This window comes from Thunnus maccoyii, chromosome 16 (assembly GCF_910596095.1).
Source record: "Thunnus maccoyii chromosome 16, fThuMac1.1, whole genome shotgun sequence".
Classification (NCBI taxonomy): domain Eukaryota; kingdom Metazoa; phylum Chordata; class Actinopteri; order Scombriformes; family Scombridae; genus Thunnus; species Thunnus maccoyii.
In genome coordinates, this window is record NC_056548.1 from 7,510,049 (window position 1) to 7,535,224 (window position 25,176).

The 25,176-nt window shown below is 40.3% G+C and overlaps 2 protein-coding genes across 8 annotated transcripts in view; both read right to left on the bottom strand.

Annotated features, from left to right (window-relative positions):
* Positions 1 to 354: 354 nt before the first annotated feature.
* LOC121913976 (cytochrome c oxidase assembly protein COX16 homolog, mitochondrial) lies at positions 355 to 7,449 on the bottom strand. Of its 3 annotated transcripts, XM_042436855.1 has the most exons (5): positions 7,356 to 7,449; positions 6,829 to 7,039; positions 4,377 to 4,454; positions 2,047 to 2,115; positions 355 to 975 (listed from the first exon to the last, which is right to left on the bottom strand). In XM_042436855.1, exons 2-5 carry the CDS (start codon positions 6,886 to 6,888, stop codon positions 856 to 858), a joined length of 327 nt encoding a protein of 108 aa, XP_042292789.1. In that variant the 5' UTR covers positions 6,889 to 7,039; positions 7,356 to 7,449; the 3' UTR covers positions 355 to 855. The 3 variants fall into 3 exon arrangements, with proteins under 3 accessions (XP_042292789.1, XP_042292791.1, XP_042292790.1); XM_042436857.1 differs by lacking the exon at positions 6,829 to 7,039 and having other exon boundaries at positions 7,356 to 7,445; XM_042436856.1 differs by lacking the exon at positions 7,356 to 7,449 and having other exon boundaries at positions 6,829 to 7,339.
* A 1,516-nt stretch (positions 7,450 to 8,965) lies between these two features.
* The window catches only part of actn1 (actinin, alpha 1), a 58,406-nt gene continuing 42,195 nt past the window's right edge, over positions 8,966 to 25,176 (bottom strand). The window contains exons 9-22 of one of the 5 annotated variants that reach the window (XM_042436837.1): positions 22,022 to 22,114; positions 20,581 to 20,811; positions 19,824 to 19,971; positions 19,382 to 19,532; positions 18,566 to 18,674; positions 17,987 to 18,127; positions 16,546 to 16,728; positions 15,494 to 15,628; positions 14,724 to 14,903; positions 13,725 to 13,871; positions 11,421 to 11,501; positions 11,022 to 11,087; positions 10,495 to 10,653; positions 8,968 to 9,697 (exon numbers count right to left, since the gene is read on the bottom strand). In XM_042436837.1, the coding sequence (XP_042292771.1) occupies positions 9,539 to 9,697; positions 10,495 to 10,653; positions 11,022 to 11,087; positions 11,421 to 11,501; positions 13,725 to 13,871; positions 14,724 to 14,903; positions 15,494 to 15,628; positions 16,546 to 16,728; positions 17,987 to 18,127; positions 18,566 to 18,674; positions 19,382 to 19,532; positions 19,824 to 19,971; positions 20,581 to 20,811; positions 22,022 to 22,114 (1,983 nt within the window). In that variant the 3' untranslated portion in view covers positions 8,968 to 9,538. Of the gene's footprint in view, positions 9,698 to 10,494; positions 10,654 to 11,021; positions 11,088 to 11,420; positions 11,502 to 13,724; positions 13,872 to 14,723; positions 14,904 to 15,493; positions 15,629 to 16,545; positions 16,729 to 17,986; positions 18,128 to 18,565; positions 18,675 to 19,381; positions 19,533 to 19,823; positions 19,972 to 20,580; positions 20,812 to 22,021; positions 22,115 to 25,176 lie in introns of all 5 variants that reach the window. The other 4 variants (XM_042436836.1, XM_042436834.1, XM_042436835.1 and 1 more) reach the window with 4 other exon arrangements.

Consider the following 25,176-nt stretch of genomic DNA (forward strand, 5'->3'; position numbering starts at 1 on the left):
TTTTTCCCAACAGGCCTCTACACCTGAAGAATATTCATTATATCCTATTTCACAAACCGAATGAGGTAAGACAGTTCATACATCATCTGTCACTCACCCAAATATTACTTATATGTGCAAAAATCATGTTATTTTGGGTTGTAGGACCACAAAGGTAATACTATTTCCATTATAAACATAATAATCCACCACATTTTAAAGTAATAACCGTCAGTTAAACAGATTACTGTTGAGACGTATAAAGCCTGAGGAAAGGTTGGACTGTTATGTTCTTTTATATTTTCAACTGGTAAATCAATGCAACGCTAAAACTACATCTGTGAGCTATTGTCAAAAACAGAATGCAAGTAACAATTTGGATCAACAACACATAATTTATTGAGACATGGAAATCACACACTGACATATATGTCCTTCCTTTGTCTCTGTGTGGAAGGACTGGTGCACAGATACACAGATGTGCCACCTACTGGTTATTTTCCATTATAAACTCCTGATCAGAGTGGAATATAACCCACTGACGGGTGACTGCTTTATACTTCTGTGTATAAAACTATAAGATCCAGAGTATTCCTTCTTTAAATTTAACCTTAAAATGATTTCAAGGTTTCAAGTTTCTGTGGTATAATTTAATCCACTTGTAGTTCTGAATGTGTCAAAACCAGTAGAGACCAGTACAAACACTGTACAAAGTTTAAAGTCCAACACAAGCAGAGACCAAACAAAATGCGCTCATGCCCCGGAGTTGCAGCATCTGGGATAATTGGGTCTCTGCGGCGCCTTCGCCACAGAGTCCGTCTCCTCCTGTCTGGTGTGTCCTGCTACAGTGTGTGCGGCGCGCTCTGTCTGGTGTCCCTACGCCTCAGTCTGTTTGTTCTGCCTGCTGCGCTGCTGCTCCTGGTATTCCTTGGAGTCCTCCCAAGGACGAGGACCACGGATGTTCTTCCACTCGTCCAAATTCTTCTCCTGCAACTTCTGCAAAGAGAAACAGAACAGGAGACGAGGTTTAGTGTTCAGGATGCCAGTAATTCAATTCAATTTTATTTATATAGCGCCAAATCACGACAAAAGTCATCTCAGGGCACTTTTCACATAGAGCAAGCATTCAATATTTAAAACCATCCATACTAGATGACTACACATCTACTAGATGATCATCACAATGATTAGTCAATTAATCAATTAGTCAATCAACAGAAAATAAATCAGCAACTATGAAAATTGACTAATTGTTTGTCATATTTGATGATTGCAGCTTCTCAAATGTGAAGATTTGAAGGTTTTCTTGTGTCATACATGATAGTAAACTGAATGTTTTGGGATTTTAGACAAAACATGACATTCAAAGAAGTCTAAGAAATTATAAATTATAACAAATTCAAATTTGCTTTATTGGCATTAATGTCACAACAACAATATTGCCAAATTTTTCACGATTTTCACTTCATTTTATAGACAAAATGATTATTTGAGAAATAGTGACAGATAGTGAAAATAATGGTTACTTGCAGCCTTTATCCAGACCAGAAAACGGGTTTGCTAACTGAGTGAAATTATACTGCGATACCATGAATGCAAAAGAGGAAATTATTTCAAAGTCCGTTCAGGATTCTTTTTCTCTGACAGTTTACTTGATGAACTTTGACACGGCCAGATGTAGCGAATTATGACCATCTGGTATATCAAGCAGGTGAGAGCAGGCTAGAATTACAGTTTAACTGAGGTGGGTTTCTGAGGACAATACGAGTACCAACATCTGAGACTGAGGTCACTAATAATCACTTGTGCATATTCAATCAGAAATAGTTTGTGCAGATATCCTTCATCTTCAATATCGGACAAAAATTGTAAGTATTAACATTTTATTTTTGGTAGAAACCTCAGAAACTGCATTCAAATCAACATGTGCTATTAAAGAGAGGAGGGCATCTTCACATCAGCACTGAATACCTTCTGTTGAATTATTAATGAACACTATTTGACACAGGTATGTAACACTTAAGAGCAAACATTCCACCTCAGGGTCCCCGACCTCTCCGTCCTTACCCCATACTCCTCCTCCAGTATGACCGACTGCTTCTGGACGTTCACTTTGGCCTCCAGCGCAGGATCCAGCTGAGACAGAGGAGGAAACGTAACGTGTGTGTTAAAGCTTTCTGGCTTTAGAGACTGACACGTTCACAATAATACAAAGAAAATGAAAACAAAACAAAGGCGGGAAGAGATAAAAGAAAAGACAACAAGCGAAGACGTGGAGGGGGGGGGGCCTCTTGTTTGACTGATGGATTTGGCAGGCGGCAAAATTAAAAGCTTTTATATTTTCACTCTTCAGACTCGTACACCTGGAGGTCTGAAACAAGAGATTCAACATTCCTGACACACATATTTGAAAATGTTTAGATGAAGATTTGAGTAGGATCGAAACGTCCAGATTGAATTTTCTGGCTTAAGTGTGGAGTCGTTACCTTTTTTCACTGAGGAAAATTAAAACAACATCTTTAGCGTTGGAGGAGAAATTACAAAATAATAGAACTGGGTGAGAGATTAGAGGCTCATATACTCTTTACTTCTGACTGAAGCAGTGAGAAACATCTTCAGGCCGCGTCTCCCCCTCCTCTTCTTCTTGTATTATTTCTTTAATGTATAAATGATGACATTTGCAGAAGGGGGTGAAGCAGTTTTTCCAGTCAGACCCATAAATTCGTGTGAAAAGCGAGACTTTTTCTCGCCGGTGTCAAAAGTCTTGCCTCTCCGATCCTCGAGGGAGTATCCAATTTGCCCTGTTAACTCTGTAAATTATTCTGCTTCATTTGGCAAAAACATCACCAGGTTTTAGTAAAAAACTAGAAAAAATCTGTGTCAGAGGGTTTCGGGGAGAGAGAGAGAGAGAGAGAGTCCAATGGAGCTATCTGGGTTTTGTAATTCAAATTGATTTTGCCTGAGAATAGGACTGAAATGAATCCCATTCTGAATTATTACTTTTAATGAGTTCTAATATTTCATAGCAATAATGCCGCAGTTACTCGGGTGACTGATGAGTTTCATAATTCCATGATTGATTTTTAATTAGACCTACATCACTACAGCAAATAAATAATATATATAATATTTTGAAGCCTTCAGACCAGGGCGTTAATAGACTAAGTAATTAGTATGATACCTACTATAGAGGTGTTATTAGCACATCTTCCTCTGCCACTAGTCTCAACCTCACATACAAACTGGGAGAGGTTATGAAAACTCACACAAAACCTGGACAGAGAAGAGAAGAGGCCTTGAAGTTCATCTCTGCCTCCGGGCTAAATTAAATCATTGAAGAGAGAATGCAAATTGGATCATACAGTGACTTCGCTCGCAGAGAGTGGTTTTAATGATTTAAGTGGGCAAATATCTGAGAGAACAAAATAATGGAATCTGTTGATAAAAGTTCTGAGTGAGAGCCGGAGCGGCGGCGGCTTTAATCATGTGCATTTTGACGACGGTTTTAGATATTCCATGCATTAAATTACATGTGCACACACACGCTGAGCAGAGTTGAATCTTTACTCCACGGGGTCTGAGAGGAAGAGAGGCTCAGTGTGCCGCAGGCCCCGTCAGAAGAGAGCGAGTAGTGTGCGGGCAGCTGCACAGGCTGCACAGGCATGCTGCCAGGGGCGCGATGCCCCCCTCCGCCATCGTCATCCACAGTCTAGTGCCGCCTCACATGGACAGTAATAAGGAAAGATGCCCTGCCATCTGGCTCCCACCCAGATGACATGCATCGGCATGTCACAGTAAAATAGCACAAAACAGCTACTTCCCCTCGCAGCCAGCTCATCAGATTGTAATGGCTTCTAATAAAGGGTCGGTCCTCTGTCATCTTAATGAATTGGGTCTGTCACTTAATGAATTATTAGAGCTTGTTCTCACTTCTTGCTCTTGTACTGACTCACTCTAAATGGGTTAGAAAAGCCTGTCAGTGCAGTTTGCCTGCAGTGTCTTTCTGAAATGATGGATAGGCAAAGTGTCCAATTCTGAGTTCCTTAAAAAGGAATAAATGTTTCCAAATAAATCAACCTGAACTCTGTGAGATTCAAGCACTCCTTGCAGATGTAGAAACATCTCTAAATATGTCCTATTTTTACACTGAACACTTTGGAAAAAAATACTGACTCTCATGTGCAATTATGATTCAAACCACTGGGAGGAGTATTTGCACAAAGCCAAACAGAGACTGTTACCTCGACCCTTTTTTGTCAAGTCTCAGTGCTTTTATGTTGGTTCTTTTCACTGGTTTATGATGTAGATCTAAAAATCAACTGATCATATTTATTAGAAAGAACTCACAGTTGGATATGTAAAATACAACCATACAACCAAAGTTAAGTATTACACACCTTTTTTCTGATCTTCTGGGCATCATACCGGATTTGTGTGAACTCTCGTAAGCCAAAGGAACCTCCAACTACGAGCAACTGAAATAACATAGAAAATACAGATGATTAGTTAAAGGTAGACTACGCAGGATTTTCCCACAATGTATAGACTCATACAAAAATAATCCCTCTCAATCATCACTTATGACCCACTAGAAGTGTGTGACGATGTATTTATCTGCAGAGACTCTGCCCTCTGCTTGTGTTTTCTTATTATTTTGCTGTGTTTGGGACGTTTCTGGGCATCAACCTTTGGGCAGTGGGTGTGTAGCTGTCAGCCAGTAAGGCCGTATTCAGACCAAATCAGGCGATGTGGTGCACCGCCGCAGGGCTGAGCGGAGGTGCGAGAGTGTGGGCATGTTTATTTGTGCTCTAGAACATAACCGCTGTGAAACAATCAGAAAATAACGTTTTATTGATCTGATTCACCAGCTTTCTCTCTACCAGCGCCCCCTCTCTTCATTCATTCTCTAGCTCGCTCAACCACAGCTGCTCTCTCTCTTTTTTAAAATGAGTTGGGAAGCCGACAGCAAAGACTAACTTTACTTTTAACATTATCAGACAAAGAGAAATGTCCTCCCCTACTCCTAGTAACGTCTTTGTACTCCCAACTTTGAATGCTGTGTGTTTACAAACACCAGCTGACAAATCCTGCATAATATACCTTTAACTTACTTCAATATGGAATCCACATCTTCAAAACTCTTCACACAGTCAACTTTACCAACACATTGCTGGATACAGCTGTTCATTTTACACAAACGAATAAGTCTTTCCAGCAGACACAAACACAACAACTCACATGTCAATCAGAAAACACTGAAATAAAAAACAGGCAACACATGATTCATCTTTTTATGTCTTTGAAGTAGTAAAATCAGTTTGTCATCTGTAGGTTTTTTTTATTGTGTATATGTTGTTTTTTAAATTGTTGATAGTCTAAGAAATGTGAGTACTGATGTTTCATATTTCATAGAAATGCAGCAGGAAAGTTTATGATGGACGTTTCTTGTTTTTTGGTGGAGGGTTGATTCACTATAGATGGATTTCAATGTGGTTATGATTTAGTAAAGTGCTGTCCATATGAATACATGTTAGCTTTTGAACACATGTTTTGATTTTGAACACATGTTTTGATTTTGAACACATGGGCTGCAGAGCCACAGAGTTTTGTTGACTGAGCTGTAGTCGTTAAATGCTTTTTATGTGAAAGTGATGCAAATGTCGTCACAGTTTGGTCTATAATTTTTGCTGTTGTCTTGACTGAGAGAAGAGTTTTGAAGATGCAGTATTGAACCATGCAAAAAACTGTAATAACAAGTACGTTGGTAACAGGTTTTAGGACACTGCAGAACACTTTCTTCAACAAAGTTTGGAGGAGAAACACAAAAAATGCCCAGTTTACAATGATAACCTTAACAAGTTATGCAAATTATATGAGAAAATAATCTAATAATCTAATCTATTCTTAGAATTATCTAAGAATATGATTATTTAGCTCATAATGCAATTCAGTTCAACAGCACCACATATTACAGCCTCCAAAATGACATGAAGGTGCATTAACAGCTCTCAAAAACACTATCAACATAAAACAATCATCATAGACAATCGTCTACCTAATAAACTAGCAACTGGGTGAATTTATAAATTTCCTATTGCTTTAAATGCTTTGGATATGCACAGATTTTACTAGAGCTGCAACGATTACTCGATTAGTGGATCAACAGAAAATGAAGTTGCCAACTATTTTGATAATCAATTCATCATTTTGAGTCATTTTTAAGAAAAAATATCCAAATTCTCCAATTCCAGCTTCTCAAATGTGAATATTTTCTAGTTTCTTTAGTCCTCAATGACAGTAAACTGAACATCTTTGGGTTGTGGACTGTTGATTGTGACAAAAGACGACATTTGAGGACGTCACCTTGGGCTTTGGGAAACAATGATCAACATTTTCTGGCACTTTATAAACCAAACAACTAATCGATTAATCGAGAACATAATCGACAATGAAAATAATTAATAATTAGTTGCAGCCGTAGACTTCACAAACAGACAAATCCTGTTGCTGATCAGTTCAGATTTAAGGTCAGTCTGACTGTGTGGAGACAAGTCAATACAAAGCCATGAATAACATTTATCACATAAGGTGAGTTCAGAAACATTTGTCACTTAATAGTGCTGTGAAACATGGCTTAACATTAACTTAGGAAAAGACGAAAATCACTGACATTATTGTGAGATCTTAGCGACCAAAATCGACTTTATATATTAACAGTAAATTGTTAATATATAACTCGCTTTGACATTTGACAGCAGCTACTTATGAAACAGCTAACTTGCTAACAGGTTTATCTCCGCTTGTTACCGTTAATATTCGCTACAAAAACGTAACATCAGAGTAACTTACAAGCATGGGAATCCCATATTTGACCGTCTTGTTTTTCTGCAATGCCTTTAAGGTAAACATGACTCTTCTCTCCGGCTATAAGTCCATTTTCCTGATGTGAAAGTGAGCAGGTCACAGCTGGGATGAGGCACTTCGCTTCCTGAATGGGTCCGACTAACTAACTTGTCCGGGATGTTGCGAAGTCACGTTCAAGGTTCCGCCGTGTGTCCGTCTCAGGATGCCAATGGGAAATGTTTTTTAAACATGGCTATTGAATTGTGTAGTGTCACCAACAAATGTTGTGGTAAAACCTCTGTCGTTGTTGCTTATTTCTCTTTGTGATATTTATTTTGTTTTTCCTTTATTTGTTGGCAGGATTATGTTTTCTACAATAATACCTGAGCAGCAGCTTTAGATATTCCGTTCGCTAAATATGTTTTCTCTTCTTCTCTTAGTCTTTACGAGAAGTTATAAGAAGTTGTAATTATATAGAAACTTTGCACGACTGCTGATCATTTCACATGTATAAGACATAAAGCTTTTCCTACCATCTCTGCAGTCACTTCCGTTCACACAACACGCTGCTACATATATGACAGACCCATACAGGTGTTTTTGCCTAATAAGAGTTTTTCTCACCTGTGTGTGGGCATGCGCAGCGCTTGATCAATTTTGCTGCACCTTTTAAGGTGGTAACAAGGCAGGATCACCATCCAGGCAAAGCAGGCCTCAGAATACTCCATGTTCACTGTGACAACACCTGCATTATCCTCTAACCTTTAGACTCCATCTTGTAGAGAGGCCCTGAGTTAAAATGTAGTTTTAAATCCTATATTGACTCGGTCTGTAATGTGCTCAAGTGGTGCATTTTACTTGATAAATTTTGCTTAATCAAGTTTGTCACCACAAACCTATCAGATCTTTAACTCACACAATACGTGGTAACGGGTGTTAAGTAGGTGTCCATAGCTATCATTTTTTACCCCCAGTGGATTAATCTCTGGGTGTAGAAGAGAAGAGCTCTGGGTGGGGCAGTATATTATAAAAGTTGTTCAGTGACTTCATACAATAACAAGCATAGCTCCACTAACTTGAACAGGAACAGAAGTCTAATCATCTCAAACTGTAAACATCTGGGTGTGCGTGCAGGGCCTTTCAGACATTTTATCATGTCATAGCAGAAAAACCACAGGTGTAATTAAAACCATTATTATCATCGACTGAATTCCATTTAAGTTTAACAGTCCATGCTGGTTCATTGCATGATTAACTGGGACAGTTCAGTTTCACTGAGAAAAACGCCCTGATCACATTCACACACACATTCACACAAGGAAGCTGCCCAGTAGAACCGCAGTCTGACATACTGGCCACTGAGTTCCTCCAGCGGCCAGCAGGTCAGAGCAGTTGGCGTTAAGGGCCTTGCTCGAGGCCAAATGAGACAGCAAGTGCTATTTTTTCCACCCAGATTTATCCTGCCTGTCACGGGCTTGCTTCTCTAGATTCTCTTCTCTAATAATCATTATTATTTACATCTGTGCTTTTCCTGCTATGGCAGGTCACAGTCAGCTATGTAAAAGTGCATACAGCAAATGAATCACTGGAATGTCTGCACTGCGTAATAACTTATGAAGATGTAACATCACATGATCTTCACTGTTTATAGAACATCATTTGATGAGTTTCTATCCATGTTTACACAATATACTGACATTTGTGGAAACTAACGGCTGCCTTTAAGAAAGTTAAACCACATTAAGTCTGTGGTATAATTTGGAAAAAGGTCTGAAGTGATTAAAAGTTTTTGACCGGCGGAAAATGGAAAACATGCAGAAATGCTGATACGTTAACACTTACCTAAGCCTGATTTAATTGTAATCCTAAACCCCTGGAAGTCCTGACCTGAACAAAATGTCCCAAACATTTAACTCTGAAGGTCTAATACTGGTTCTCACACTGGACAGTGGTACAAAACACACACACACACACACACACACACACACATCCGTACATCACCACCCTCATGGTTCAAGTTTCCTGCATTTATGAGCAGCTAAGGCCAGATGTCCTCTTGATGCAGGTAATCACAAACTTTATGTATGAGTATTTCTTTCTTGTACAATAACACCAGTATGTTTAATGTAGCATTTTACCAGTATGGGATATATACAGTGTGATGATATAGGCAGTTTGTTATTATATGTGTTTCTGCATCAGAAAGTCTGTCAAAGTACATCTATTAAAACTGTATTTGATCCCTGTAGCAAACAGAGAAAGAAGAGAAAGTATAGCAATTTTTTTCTTTATTACAACTTTTGTCTCTTATTTTCAATCAGGTGAAGAAAAATACCTTTTTTTGTTCAGTATAATAAAATATGTTAACTTTATTCATTTAATGCAGAAAAAACAATGACAACAAGAAAATAAAAACAGAAACAAACATTTTTCTCTCTCCCTCTTTGTAAACCTGGAGAGCTGCTGCATTGCGTGGGAAGCAAGTACAACGGAGACAGAGTGTGAGGGAGCGGTGGAGATGTGGGTGGAGGAGGAGGAGGAGGAGTAGGAGGAGGAGGAGGAGACAGAGGATAATGACAAAAAAGATAAGGCCAGAGACATACAAAAAATGAGCGTAGTAGGACAGGAGTGTGGTGGTGCCGGGGCAGTCAGAGGACGTGGCAGTGGTAAGAGCAGGTAGGCTGGTGGTCCCGAGTCCGGACGACTGACAGAGTGTTCAGAGGTCGCTCTCTCCGTACAGAGCGGTAGAGAAAGACATGTAGTCGAGGGCTCCGGGCACACCGTCGGGGCCGGTATAAGGGGCCATGCGGGCAATGCAGTAATCCGCCTGGTCTGGAGGCAGCTCCCGGCGCAGCTCGTCGGCTAAAATGTAGTTCTGTCGAGAAGGAGAAAAATATTTTTAATGTGAGAATAGCAGCTGTAAGTACTGTAAGCTATCAATGCTTTCACAGCTCAAAGGTGGTGAGAAGTTGGGGAAATAAAATGAGCTTAATAAAGAGAGCCGTTGCAGGAGTATGACATCTGGATTTCATATTTACGAATATTTGATTTTTTTTTAAATTATCATTGAATTTGAAGCTTATTCCTTTGTGCCACAGAGCTCTATTGTTGTCCGAAAACTAATAAATGCTTGACATGTTCCTTCATTACCCTGAAAACACACACACTGCAGTTTGAGTCCTGCTGGAATACTCACTAGAGCACCAAATGTGTATAAATCCGCCACTTAAAATAGTCCCCAACAAATGCACTATTTCCACCTGTTTGAGTCAGCGTTTCTAAAAACTACAGCATCCGGCTGTTTTAGGAAATGACTGAACCTTTCTGAAAAATGAAACTATACATTTGAGGGATGGTTTTTAAGATTTACATGTTTAGTAGGAACCAGTGGGCTTGGGACTGTGTGCCACAGACAGGAAAGTCAGAAAGTATTGAGAGATGGACAAACACATTGTTGGTTTTAGTCTTTTCATGGTATTTGTTTGACCAGTCTTATCCTTTAAATGTGTTGCTTAGTTGTTCAAAGTGTATAATTTTTGTACTTTTTTCCTTCCTCATATCTTTGTCTCTTTTCTGCTACTCTAAAAGTATATTAAATATTCCTCTTTTTGCCAAATTGAGCTTAATCAACACAGGAAAAATCTATCCTGCATCGTCACTCTTGTTTTGTACCTTATCCCCTGCCAGGACTTTGAAGGAGGCCATGACTTGGTCGGCGGTGTCTGTGTCGGCCGTCTCGCGGGACATGAAGTCGATGAAGGCCTGGAAGGTGACGGTGCCTAACCGGTTGGGATCCACTATGCTCATGATGCGGGAGAACTCGTTGTCACCCTGGTGGCAACAGAGAACATCTGTGAAGCTCAGTCACCGTGGAGACGGTCCCCACAGCAACACACTAACAAAACCACAGCAAATCACTGACATCCTGCAAACGGAGATATAAACTGCTACAACTTACTTTGTTCATTATATAGTACAACTACATATTACACAATTAGATTATTAGAGGTACTGTTGAATAAAAATCATACATAATGACAATAAGTAAGAAATACATACATTATTTTCTGTTTCAAACAAAATAAGTGTAAGATTTACTCATTACCACTTCCGGCTGGTTTACAGTCACCTTCTACTTGCAGATGCACATAAAGACACACAATCAAACTTCCATACTTGATGAGTGCGCATGGCTTTACCAGGTTGTAACCAATGGAGATAAGGCAGGTTTTGAAGTCTTCCGCATCCATGACTCCTGTTCTCTTCTACAAGGTCAGCGATGGACAAACGAAACCAGGAGGAAAAAAGAGAGATATAGAGAAGAAGTGGCAGGGATAGCGGAGGAAAAACCATCGGAGGAATAAAGGACGAGCAAAGAGTAGAATTTAGGAAGAGTGTCGCACCAATCCACAATATGGACGTTGCAAGGTGAGGGAAATCAGGAAGGATATTTAGACAGGAGGGAGAAGCAGTGAGGGCAGGAATAGAGGGAGAATAGGGGGAGGGAGGGAAGTATAAGGGGGAAAAATGCGAAAGAAAGGGGAAAAAAAGAAAACTGTTAAACATCTCACCACAGGGGTTCGGCTATGATTAAGTACCTGTGCATCGTTGGCGATATCGAAGCCCAGGCTGATCAGGCAGGCCTTGAACTCCTCCGCGCCCAGAGTGCCCGAGTGGTCCTGGGGTGTGGGAGGCCAGTGCCAGGCGAGGCGTCGGGGGCCACAGGCCATGCAGCAACACATACAGCCGTGTCAGTGAAGGTGAAGGGGGAGTGGGGGTGGGGGGGAGGGGGGTGGGAGGGAGAGGTCGGTGAGGTGGTGTTGGTGGGGGGGGGGGGGGGGGGTGGGAGTGCACCATGCACGGGGGAGGGGGGAAAGGAGGTGAGGGGGTGAAGGGAGAGGGCCATGCACGAGAGATAGAAAACAGAGAACACAGTGCATATTCATTAGGATCTGGCAGGTGAACACACGGTGGCAGCAGTGCTGCCATGCTGGGCGAGGGCATTCAGAGGCGTTAATGTGCAGTGTGGCAGGCAGACTACAGGGTCTTGGTGAGGTTATTCATATCATCGATGGCACATGTACTTGACAATACAAGATATGATCTTCTCAGATGCAAAAGCATCTCTTTACCTTTGCTTTGTACAGGCAAACGTCACGGCATATTGTTTCAAACACTTCCCACAGTGCAATCACAATCATTTTCACATGTAGTAATATAATGATGTAAATACACAGACTTGGGCAATAACTAATCATTTTCATTATCAATTGACCTAGCAATTATCTTCTCTTATTAAAATGTTTTGTTTTGCTGGACCAACAGTCCAGAACTCATAATTTAATATCATAGAAGACTAAAATAACAGAAAATATCTACATTTGAGAAGTTGAAACCAGTGGACTTTTGCCATTTTTGCTTAGAAAATTACTGAAGCAACCAATATGATCGCCTAATTGATTAACTGACTAATAATTTCAGCTCTACTGTATTTATTTTGGCTGCTGACTTATCAGTTGAGGCTCTTTTATTAATCGATACATTTGATATACTATACCCATCACTACTCCCCAGAGCCCATGGCAACTGACCAATAATGCAAAACCCCAAAATATCCAATTTATACTGATAAACACTTTTAGAAGCACCAAATTCTCACATTTGAAAAGCTAAAACAGGCAAATGTCGACATTTTTGCTTGATAAATTGCTAAATCAAATTTTAAATTTTCAACTAATTGTTTCAGCAGTTGCACAGATGGCCATTTATCCAAGAAACGAAAGTCAAAGTGAAATACTCTAAGACACCTTTCACACTTTCAAAGGGTATTAATTTTAGACATTAATGCAATACAAACTAATTTATTTGCTAACAAACTAACATTACTAATTTTTTGTCCTAATGGATCAGATTACTTTGCCACTTTTGCAAGGCTCAGCTTTCCCTCACGTGTACTGACAAACGTCAAGCTAAGAGGCCTTGAAGAGCAGGACGTAATCCTAATGAAATATGAAACAAAGTTCAGGTCCACAGTTGACTTTCTGTCGGCTCTGATCATCAACCTCAGGTATTGATTAACAATAGGGCAGCTCTGGAAGAATGCATGAGGTAATGGTGGGAGTCCGCGGGAGCTTGGCGGGAGAGCTGAGAGGGGGGGGGGAGGAGTGGGAGGAGAGGGAGAGGGGGCTAAAATAAAAACTCATCCATAATTGGTGCTGTTCCTGACATGTTGAACCCCGAGTATAAACTCTATGCTCCAGAGGCAGGACTTTTATAGAAACGACCATCAATGGAAAGATATTTTGTAGATATTTAGATAGATATTTTATAGCTATTCGTCTGTCTTGCTAAGTAGTCCGTTTTTTTTTAATTTCATGCAGACATTCTTGTATTTCTCAATAGAAGGATTTAGCTGCCTGATTCTAGCTGCAGTTTTCTTTTATGTGTCTAAAAGCCTCTGTGCTCTTAAAGATGAAAACTGTGTCACTGAACTGTAAGTCCCTTTTCAACCAAGGTCACTACACAGCCTGATGCATTTCACACACAAACTGTACACTCTGTTCACTCCATGTTTTCTGGTTAAAGGGTAGTTAAAGGATTAGCCACACTTCGGGCAGCATGACAGGACGTGAACAGTCCGAAACCCAGAAATGATAAATTCTCACCTCAACTTCTTTGCTTTGAGGATGAAGTCTAAATATACAAAGGACAAACTCATGGTTACATCCATCTTTAACAACATGAATCTTTTTTTTTTGTTGGTCCTTTTCCAATCTCACTTTACAGTATGTGTATTTTGCCACAAACCAAATCCAAACAGCTGACTGTAAACGAGCGATGCACCACCCACCCTCGCTCCCTGCTGCTTTGTGTCTGCAGAGTGACTCATTACGAGTACTGACCCTGTCGAAATGGTTGAAGGAAGCCCGGAACTCATTCAGCTGCTCCTGGGTGATGCCCTTGGCGTCTCGCGTCAAGATCTGGTTCTCTATTTCATTGATGGTGCGGGCGATGGTGGTGAGTAGCTGCTCCCAGCCCACACGGATGTGCTGCAGAGGGAAGAGACAGACACAAAGGCAGACGAAGCTTAAGGAGGGTGAATAGGAAGGAATGGATATTAAAAGAGTTTAAGCAGGGTTTTGGTCTGGGGTAGAAGAGCAAGATGATTTACTGCATCAGGACAATGCAGATATGTCACGGACAAAAAGTGTCCAATATCTGTATAGTTCGATTCATTATTTAAATGATTATTCACAGTAAAGCACCCTGACTGTGAGCAAAATGATCTAAACTACTGTTTTTCTTCTGTCTAGACTTTCACTGGGTAAATCATAAAAGAAAGGGTGAACAAGGCCAGAAAAAAAAAATATTTGCATAAATAAATGTACACTATAATCTACTCTTTTCACCTACTGAATGCTTTGCACAGCAGCTGCTTCTATACAGACGCCTCCGTAATAGCTTTGAAAATGGGTCAGTTGACGTGCAGAATTTCAATAATAAAATTTATATTACATGTAATTATTTTGGCCAGTAAAGTGATTCTTGGCAGGCGGTGGTTTACAGCTTCCCAGCACTTGGCTGATGAGAAAAAAAGTTCATTTTGTAAATGCAACGTCAGGGAAGTTTTGAGTGTTTAATCGTAGGATTGTGACACTGTCTTTGAAAAGATTTTTTCTGTGGGTGGTTTAACATGTTGTCTTCCATTGTTTTGCTCATTCTGGCAAACCACAACAATCTGGCACCGACGCCTCATACAAGAGAGTATAAAAAGTATTTGCTTGGTCCAGCCAAGCCAGATGGACATGTCACACAGACCGAAGTAGAAACATTCACTGGATATTAAGTAGACAAAGCAGAAATGTTGGCGGATGTGTTTAAAGCTTTGATCCGGGTTTTACCTCCATGGTGTAGTTGGTGTGCTTGTTGTCAAAGATGAGAGCTTCCTGAATGAGCTGGTGGTCTCCCTCCAGCTGGTCGATCTTTGGCTTGTAGTTGACGATGCTCTTCTCGTACTGGCGTAGGTGTGTCAGCTGGTCCTCCAGGGTGCCGTGCATCTCGATCGAGATGCGGCCGATTTCCTGCGGGGACGCACAGAGACGAAGATGCTTGGTAAAAAGGCCTGACCAGGTTTTACAGATTGGAGGACGTGATGAGAAAATACACATATTACCAAAAATTCACCATTTCTGCCTGCTGTTTATCTCTTTACCATCATCACTTTCCATTTATACGATATGGATATAATGCACACTATCAACAGTATCTTTTGAAAAGATCTAATCTTGTCAATGCTTCCTTTACTGTAATTATAAATAACAGCTTTTTTGTGAAATTTTCAATTCATAAAATCTGGGTTTTAAAAGTTTTCATGAACCTAAATCTAATGTTCTCAACCTACAGATGACCACATAAGAGAAAACCTTAAAATCTCCAAACACTGGAGCTCAAAAGTTTAACTATTTCTTATTTTAAACATGTGCATGTTAAAAACTTACCACAGCAATGAACTGATGAGGGATTAAACTCTACAAAAAAATGCACTGAATTATCTAAAAAAAACAAAACTGCACACAGGCCGCACTGACACCAGCGCTGCACTCGTCATCACGCTGGCCTCGTTCTGAACTTGTAACGTGGTCATTAACTTGTTGGCTCCGCTCACACTGACCTCCATCTTGGTCTGGATCCAGGGACCGATGACATTGGCCTGGTTGGCAAACTGTCTGCGCAGACGCTCGTTGTTCTGCTGCCGGGCGTGCTCCTCGATCAGAGCCTGGTCGCGCTGAGGCACCAGCTGCCGGACCTACAGCGGGCAGGCGGGAGAGTGACGGAAAACCCACACGTGTTAATATTTATTGAATCTAATGAAGCAGCAGGAATGACATTTATAATTAACAGAGAACATTATTTGATCTTATGAAGGGTATTCTGCCTTTTTCATACAACACAATCTTCCTGGTACGTTTTTCTCTGTGCCATGTTGTTCAAAAACAAATCAATAATCACTCTCTTAATCCTGTTTGAGTGATGTTTGCTATAAACGACAGGCGTCAAGACTCCTGCAACACTTGTAGTATAAAGAAAAACTTTATTATGAGGGATTTCTGGCACAACCTCACCTTCACTCATGATAAAGTTGTTCTTTGCTACTATAAGTGTTGCTGCAGTTTTGACCCCTTCAGACCTTCTCTATGCTCCTTGGTAATAGATGAAATTATGCCAGAAATCCCGAATCTGCTAAAAACTACAGCTGTTTTAGAAAATGATTCAGCCTTCTTTAAAAATGAAACTAGATATTTGTGACACATTTTTAAGCATTTACGTCTTGAACAGGAACAAATGGGCTCGAGGCTTAAAGCCACTTATAGGGTAGAAAGTCAAATTTTTAAGAGATGGACAAATGCGCTGTGGGTTTTTTTATCAGGTGCGGAAAACTTGTTTTTTCCATTTGGCCCTGGGGTTTAATTTGACCATGAGTCATGACAGCTTATACGGGCATGTTTGATTCCCTCTCAAGTTGATAAAATCTGTGTTGGGAAAGTTTATGGAAAATATTCGGCACTTTCTAAATCTCACTACAATCACGGCGCCTTGAAGCAAAGCTCTGAACACACCAGATGACTGCTGCTGGATTAGATCTTCCTTACGTAAACAGAAAAAAAAAACATTATGAAGAACATTATAAAGTATATTTCCTTTCCCATGATGGATTCTTATTACCTTGTCCCATTTGGCATTAATCTCCTGTGGGTTGATGGTAGTGTAGGGGTTGGTGCCAGCCATATTCACATGATAGGTCTGCACAATTTTGGCAATCTCGTTGTGGATGCCCAGGATGGCCTGGCGCTCTTTGTCTGCCTCCGGCAGCGTGGCTTTGAACTGCTCGTGGGCCGTGCTTAATCCCTGAGACACAGAACACAAATGCATGAAATGAAAAATGTAAACAACAATAACAATCAAGGCTTTTTCATTTTTACATCTGAGAGAGAATCAGCTTTCTTCCTCTTGACTCTGTGGGTTCTTCTCTGAACATCTCAGGCTTCACAAAATGGTCAAACTTCAGTATAATAACACACATCAAAACATACATGATGATGTACAGTAATGATACTGTGCTCAGACCATTATGTATTTTATCTAAATATTATTTGTTATGGAGATGTTATAAAAGTGGCAGCTAACACAAACAAATACAGCGGTTCTTATTTTTTTCACATGCTTTCGTACATGTGTTTATGTCTTTCTAACACTTGTATGACACTTCTAAAAGTTATATTTATATATATATGTATGATACTGTAAACCTACAGTACTTTCCTTGGTTTCATACTTATAACTGAGACTAGTAACATCTGTGCATCTACATAAAGGTTTTCCATGATTCTCAGCTTTATATTTGATTTAAAGTTCACAATTTTCACAGTCAGGAGCCCGAAATGAACACTGACACATGTTTTTCTTGCTGTAATCATCCCCTCTGTTCATACTGACCATCAGAAGATCCCTTCATAATGTGCTTACAATGTTAGTGACAAAGGCCAAAATCCACAGTCCTCATTTTGTGCAAAAATGTATCTAAAAGTTTATCTGAAGGTGATATGAGGCTTCAGCTGTCTGAGTCATATAAAGTGGATATCTGCCACATTTACACTCGTTAGTAAAAAATTCCCTCTTTGTGTCTCGATGGACAGGGTTTTCCTGTTCAGCTGCAGAGGAAGGATAATAACAAAAAGAGGGAATTTGACACTAAAAAGACACTAACATTGAAAGATGTTAACTTTATTTGAATAATTTGGATGGCTGAAGCATCATATTAGCTTCAAATAATCCTTTAAATACATTTTTATACATACATTGTACAGAAGGAGGACTGAGGATTTTGTCACTTACATTAAATGTGAATTATGAAGGGATCTGCTAATGGTCAATATGAACAGGAGGAATGATTACAGCAAGAAAAAACATGTTTCAATGTTCATTATTGCACCTGACTATTGTTGAAGGACAGACTTGAAAAATTGTGAACCTATCCTTTAAATTCTCAGCAACAAATGTTCAGTACATACTGTAACCCCACAGCTGTTTACATGCTTCTTAAATCCTTTCATTGAGTAAATAAAGTCTCCTCTCTTCTCTCCCCTTGAACCTTCTCCGTGCTCACCTGTATTTCTTCAATGGTGTGGACAATAAAGGTATCCTGCAGGTCCTCCATCGCGCCCTCCATCCAGTTGTTGAATGGAGCCGCTCTTTTGGCAAACTCAAGGTACAGTTGGTCGATGGTTTCAAGCAGCTTCTCGGTTCTCTGTATAGCATAGAGAACAAGGTTACCACACTCAGACTTTTTATTGGCCTTGAAGCTCCTGCTGGGTGAAATTTCAGGATTCACGGAGGCTTGACTACATTCAATATGTTCCAGAGAAGCTTGGGTATATAGATGGATTTGGGGGTTATATTTTTTTTTTACAAATTAAAAAATCTCCAAACTTTAAAGGATTTTCAAGACCGGCAGGAAGCCTGAAAATCAAATAGTCTCTTCACAGCCTCTCACTGTGAAGGAGAACACTTTCATCTCTAAATGTGTAATTATGTCTGCTCAAACCAGCGCCAAGAAGAGCAGAGGGAATTTAAATATAGGGATAACAAAGTGAGTGATTATAGAAGCTAGAAATTTGACTCTTCAGTAAGTCGATTTTTTTTTTTTTTTTTTCTTATCAGAGTCTCTTTCTCAACCCCGTCTCACCTGCAAAGCCTCGCTGCGTTTCTGGGTCATAGCTCCCAGTGCGTCCCACTGGTCACAAATCCGCTGGCAGCGAGCGTTTACACTGGGAGAGTCGTAGTAGTCCAGCTCACTGAAGCACAAAAAGACAAGGAAAAAAAAAACAGATACATGAGCATTACCTGGATCACATTAAAGCAGTTCATAGCTGTTTAAGCAGCTTTAAAGTGAAATGAAACTGCTGTTATTCATTTGGCTGTTTCTGTTCCACCATCTTTCTTTAATGCACTTTATTGCCTTTATGATCCTGCTGTGACTTCAGTTTCTCATCTTTTTTTTTGTAGTGTACAATGTTCTTATAAGCTCCTTGGAGTTTCTTTGATTTCCTTGTAAGTTATGTGTTTCTTTTCTTCTTTTTAAGAGAGATTTTAAGCTCAAGAGAGCGACTTTTGATGTTTTGTAATAAAAAATCCTGAAAACAATAATTAACTGAAAACACTTCAATCAACCTCACAGCCAGAGATAAGAGAGATGATCAATATAACCATGTGGCAGAGCGGAGATACTGAAAATGAAAGGGGACAATAATCAATATGTGTTTCTGAATCAACTGAATGTCCTGGATGCAGAGCCCACTCTCACTCCCACTCTCAAACAGGATGTACAATAGACTGATTCCACTGTGTTGACAATGTTGATAATACCTGGCAACCTTCAACGCTTTATATCCTAATCTTTTTAGCTTTTATTGATTCATAAATGGTAGCTACACAATCTTTCTACTATCAGTGTAAAATACACATCATCATTCATGCCGGCCCCTCGTTAATCATCTCTTACTTTAGCTCCTGTGCGATGGCTGCGATCTGCTCCACGCGGTCCTGATGTGCGGCCAGGTCGCTCTCGAAGGCCTCGTGTTTCTTCAGCAGGGCCTTGATCTCTGACAGAGAGGCCGTCTCATAGTCGCGCTTCTGCAGCATGTCCTCTTTACCTGCAGAGGGAGACAGAGAAGATTCACCGGTTGAGTTTACGATAAAGAAAATTAATCTGATATGAACCTGCTTACAATAGTTGTTAAACTGTATTACAACAAAGAACAATTAAATATAGCATTTTACCTAGCTAACCTCACAACAATTTAAATGTTTATGAGGTTGTAATTTCCATTGTGACCTTTACTAGTTTGCCTGAGGCACATGAGACTAAAACAGAGACATGCAGGATGTGTGTGTGTGTGTGTACGTGTGTGTGTGCTTTCGGACTCCTTTCAAAGTCTCAGTACCTTCAGTCCAAGCTTCATGGATGGCTGCTTTCTGGCGGAATTTCTCCGCCAGGTGGTCGAGTCTTTCCAGCCTGCGAATCTCATTGAGGAGCCACTCTTCATAGCCTTTCTCTGCTCCCTCTAGATTTCCCCACGCATTGTTAATGTCCTGCAGGAGGCAAATCAGAATGCTTGAGAATGTATTTCACCAAAAGGGAAAATCTATTTAGTTTCTTTATAAGCAAAACTCAAAAACAAGATTCTGTCAGTTGTTCTGTGCTCTCATGTCTGGACTGTTATATATGTGCATGATCACTAAAGTTAAATTAGATGGAATTTTCAAATGCTGACAGAAGTTTTGTTAAGACTTTACAAAAGAAATAGGATTGTGCAGTTATTCAAAGCATATATTTGTAAAATATTAAGTAAAATATTAGAGCACATATAAAATAAATATTTAAAGTATATAAAAAGTCAGACTTAAGGTCCAGCATCATGTATAAAGGTACCGATATCCTAGTGCATACTTGGGCAATTCAGCTTGACATTTCAAAGGAAACAAGCAACAAAGGGAGACAAGTAAAAATGGGTTGATATGTTCTCTGGCAACATGTGCCTACATGATTAAAGCAAGCTGAGGTAACTCTTTGGCCACTCTTTGCACGAAAGCTTGCCGTGTCTTGCACAAAGGAGGTTTTTGGATCTCTTAAAGAGTCCCTGTCAAATTTAAAGAACTTTTTCGTGTGAGTTTGGACTTTCACGAGTTGTCGTAACCTACCGAGACCATCTTTCCCTCTGAGGGCATGAAGGCGGGCCTATTGCTGAGCCTCAGTTTGGTCTGCAGGGTGTTGAAGTTGATCTCCAGTTGGCACTTCTCCTGCACTTTGGGCGGCTTGTGGAGGCGGCGGTAATCTCTGAAGTCCTCCAGCTTCTGCTGCATGGCCTGCATGGTGTTCTCAGGCATGCGGTTCTCCAACCAGGGGATGGTGCGGCGGATCCACTCCAACAGCTGCAGAGGAGTCGTGATGGTGGTCGTGGAGAGTGTGTGTGTGTGTGTGCGTGTAGTCAAGGGCAAAGATAAGAGAGAGGGGATGGAAGAAAATCGAGTTCAAGGAAAAGATGAGGGCAGGGGAGGAAAATGAGAAGCATGCAAATCAAAGAATAAAAAAGGAAGAATCATGGTTGACAGAGAGGAAGTGAATGAGGAATAATGGATGTATGAAATGAAGAGTCGTGTCAGCAAAAGAAGAATACAGGTTGAGATAATTGGTTAGCGGTGTGTTATTAAATTCTTGCAACCAAATGTAACTCTGAGAACATATTATGTGTGATTTAAAGGACCATATCTGTGTTTTTGCATGTTTGCTCTCATTTGTTACATTTTGTGGGTAATTTTCATTGCTGCACACCATTTTCCATAGTTTAGCAAACAACAGCTGCCCTCAAGGTGTCAGTTCATTTCAATATTGTATGAAAATCATTTTTAAATATGCTTGAAAAAGGTAAACCATCACAGTGAACATTAACTGCTCTATTTTTTTCAAATTAAACAACAATGCAGCTTGAACCTGATATCGTTTTTAGAAAGTGTTTCTAGTTGGTGCGTTCAGGTGCTGGTGGCTGACATTCAAGAGTGCGATTTCAGATGTCTGAGTTTCCTACATGTACTTGAATGCACCACACAGAAGTCTTTTCAAAGCAATCCATGCCTTTGATGGATTGTTGAAAGTTATTATGATAATAAGACTTCTAAGACGTAACAAAAACATTGAGAAAATGTAATGCTCACTATGATGGAACACCAACATCAAGTCATTTTCAAGTCTCTCCATATTGTACTGACATTAACTGGAACTAAAAGCTGCCTGGATGGTAGAAAAATTACCTTTATCAATCTTAAAATCTTGTGTTTTGGAAAATAGTCTGAAGAAAAATGATGAAAGCTGAGCTAAAACAGGCAAAAACACTGATATGGTCTCATAGGAATGACTCTTATGATACTTTTGTATGCGTAAGACTCAAAACAACAGTGCTTTGCCTGGCTGCTTGTTTATCTTTATCTACCATGTCTGTGGTCTATAACCCTGCTCGGAGCACAAACATCCCCGGGGCTGGGAGGCGAGGGAGTGGCTCAGAAAAGGGGAAAAGGGAGAGAGGGAGGGAGGAGGGGGGGGTATAGGAGATGCAGGGCAATTATAGGAAAATTGGGGTGTGCTCACATCACTGGCCAGCTTCTCATAGTCCTCCATCAGCTGCTCATTCTCTTGGTTGACAGCCAGCACCTTGCAGATCCTGTTGGCCGCTGTCTCCGCCTGGATGACGGGGGCGAGGGGAGAAACAGTGTGAGACAGAACTGAATGACAGGACTTTTTTGGGCATCGTCATAAAGCTTCGGTGGTGTTCAGTCGTCTACGATGTGCATTGCATGTATATTTGGTGCAAGCTCCAGGAAATTAAAGGATATATTTGATTTATTCCTGCAATTTAACTGCAAACATCCATCCATATTGCCCACACAAGTGCCACAGAATTTCCCCCAATGAGTAATTTTAGGGATGAAGCAATAGATCAGCAAATATGCTGCAAGCAAGTGAAGACAGGGCAGCTAGTGTATGATGATATCCCTGTAACAATGTCTGGGCTTGTGTGTTGCACCATGAATGTCACCAAAATGTCCTATGATTAATAATGTAATGTCTGTTTCTGGCAGGAAGGGCTCTAGAGAGCAACATTGACACCTCAGAGACCTTAGTCTTTAACAAGGACATGTCATATTGTACCTGTTGTCAGCTGTAGGGGCACCTTTCTCTCTGCACCGCTGTCTTTTTATAGAAAAGCAGCATACAGTGTTTTATTTTAGTCTCTCAACCTACATACAGTTCTGACTGGGGAAAAGGAGAGCGAGGCCCCCTGTGAGGATAAAACAGCCCAGTCGGGCAGGGGGCTCATCCAGAACACAACGCTTCCTTAACATGGCCTGTCAGTCTTCATCACTGGACTGGCAATGCGTGAGTGAAGTAGAGTTTCCATGACAACATGTGGTCAGTTAACCCGTTGGGTTTAAGATGAGTAAATGTGGTCAGGAAGGCTCATTCAAAAAAAAAGAACAGAGAAAATACAGATAGAAATTTAAGCAACATGCACAAAGTCAGGAGGATGTGCAGTGTATTTTAGCGCAGAAATATTCCATAACCAGCAAGATATAAAACTGTCCACCAGTACTTTTGGGTGTTAAAGTTTAAGTGGCTGAGATAACATAAAAATCGGTGAATGTAATGAATCAGCCCAAACTGCACCGCTATCGATTTCCCTCTAAAGAGCTTGACAAGAAAATTAATACATTAAAAAAGGACGATGGCTGCAGTATTTCCTTCCAGCAGTGTCCTTTTTAAGAGTACAGACACAGAGTAAGATAGACTTGAATCTCCCTCCCACCCCATTTCATAGCTCAGAGACTGGCATCCCACACAAGAGGGCTGCTTCCAGCCTCCTTTGTCGTAAGATCACGGGGGGAAACTTGGCTCGGTCAGAGACATGCTCTGGGGGCTCCAGGAGCAGCAGGCGAGCTGCCTTAAAAGGAAAGCCAGGATGTGCAGGTCGTGCTTCTGTGAGCAAATGTTTGCACGCTGGGCCTGTTTACTGAAAGCCCTGACAGCCAGGACCTCTTTTACGAATTACTTTGTCCTTACATTAGAGGTTACAGCAATGATTATTAAGGCAATGACTATTTTAGTGGTTCATTGTGAAGCCAACGTGGCCTCAGTTTGTGTCTCTCATGTACAGTATTAACATGACATTTGAGTCAGAGAGCTGAGCATCCCTGGAGATCTTTCAAACCCCAGAGGAGAAGGGTAGTAGTAGATTTGTCCAGAGTCATAATTAAGTGCTCTCTTTCCCAAGTTTCGACTCAACACAGAAGATATATCTCCTTGATGTGTAGAACTCAGGACCAAAAGTAAAAAGTTATGTTATCAGGTACATTTATTCAGGGCTGTAGCCCGGATTTAAGAAATACTGAGGTTTTTATTTTTATGATTTATGATATTATGATTGAATTTTTTTCATCTTTTATTAACGCAGCTAAACTTCCAATAACTGTTTCTTGGGGCGTTACATGGAAAATGTATTAGCAAACAGTTTCCTATTTACACACCCTGCAAATACTAATAAGGAGTCTTGTTTCAGTCCACGTGATAAACGTAAGACCGATATTCACTCTCCTTTTATGTCTGTGTTTTGTCTCCACCGGCTCCTGAGGGAAATATCTGGCTGTTTAGCTGTTAAATGCTCCATTATGCTCACCAGCTAATCGCTAACTTCGTGTGTCTGCTTTTTGATGATGGGGTGGTGGTGTACAACAGGTTTATCAGGTTTGGTTGTTTTTTTTTTTGCTGAAAACAGCTGCCTGCTGCAGCTGAAATGACTCTATGAGAGAGGTGTGTTAAAATAGCAAAGTTGCAGGTCAGAAGACTAAAACAATTAGCTAAAAGGTGCTAAAACGTTCTGTGAGAACTGCAAACTTGGGTAATAATTATCTGTGGGTTCATCCCTTTTGCAAGTAGTCATGTGATCCACTGTTTACATAAAAATACTGATAATAGCCACTTTAACTTTTCAATTATATGTTCTGTAAATTCTCCTTACATGACTGTCTATATTTTGTTTTAAAGCCTTCTTCACACTGCTACGTATGTAATGCTGGCGGTGAACACTAAATCCATTACTTTTATTTAAATTGATTTTTTCCCTCCTAAAAACAGTCAAATTTTAAGTATTTTGGTCTTGCAATACCAAAATCAGCCTTAAAAAACCCACCATGTGGAACATGTGTGTAATTGTGGAATATAAAGTCTGCCGCAGGTCATTAAACCCCCCAAATTTCCAGAAACATTAACCAAGACATGACCTCAGCGACCTCAGTTGTGGCTAAATGTATGACGCTGCATTTAGATATATTAATGTTCAGTATTTTAGATTTTAATACATAATACATACATTGTTAATATTTTTTTGCATCATCCAAAATGAGCAACAAACCATGTTGTGGTTTAGGGAAGAGAGTCACAACTTGGAAAACCGGTTAAATTTTTTATTGTGCAGCAGCACACAGAATGAGTTCCTGAGAATTCTGTAAATATCTTCAAAACATGTTGTTGAGAAACCTTCTGAGTTTCTGGATTCACCAGAACTGTTGCTATCATGAAGCTTTTCTTTGTACAGTGAAAGTGAGGATTTCCTTGTCCAGATACAGCCAACAAAGAGAAGTGAGTGCGATGTTGTTTATGGGGAAACTTCTGCCCTGGAGGGTACAGTCTGAGGCGGGGAGGAGTAACTGTTCCTCTACCCTCTGTTTCTATGTGAAATCCATGCCAAC

What these genes read in the sequence shown, in the direction of transcription:
- LOC121913976 (XM_042436855.1), bottom strand. Translation starts at nt 6,888, where the DNA reads ATGTTTACCTTAAAGGCATTGCAGAAAAACAAGACGGTCAAATATGGG. An exon ending in CCCAGAAGATCAGAAAAAAG is followed by an intron (nt 2,116 to 4,376) that starts GTGTGTAATACT and finishes CCTCTGTCTCAG; the next exon opens with CTGGATCCTGCGCTGGAGGC. An exon ending in TACTGGAGGAGGAGTATGGG is followed by an intron (nt 976 to 2,046) that starts GTAAGGACGGAG and finishes TTCTCTTTGCAG; the next exon opens with AAGTTGCAGGAGAAGAATTT.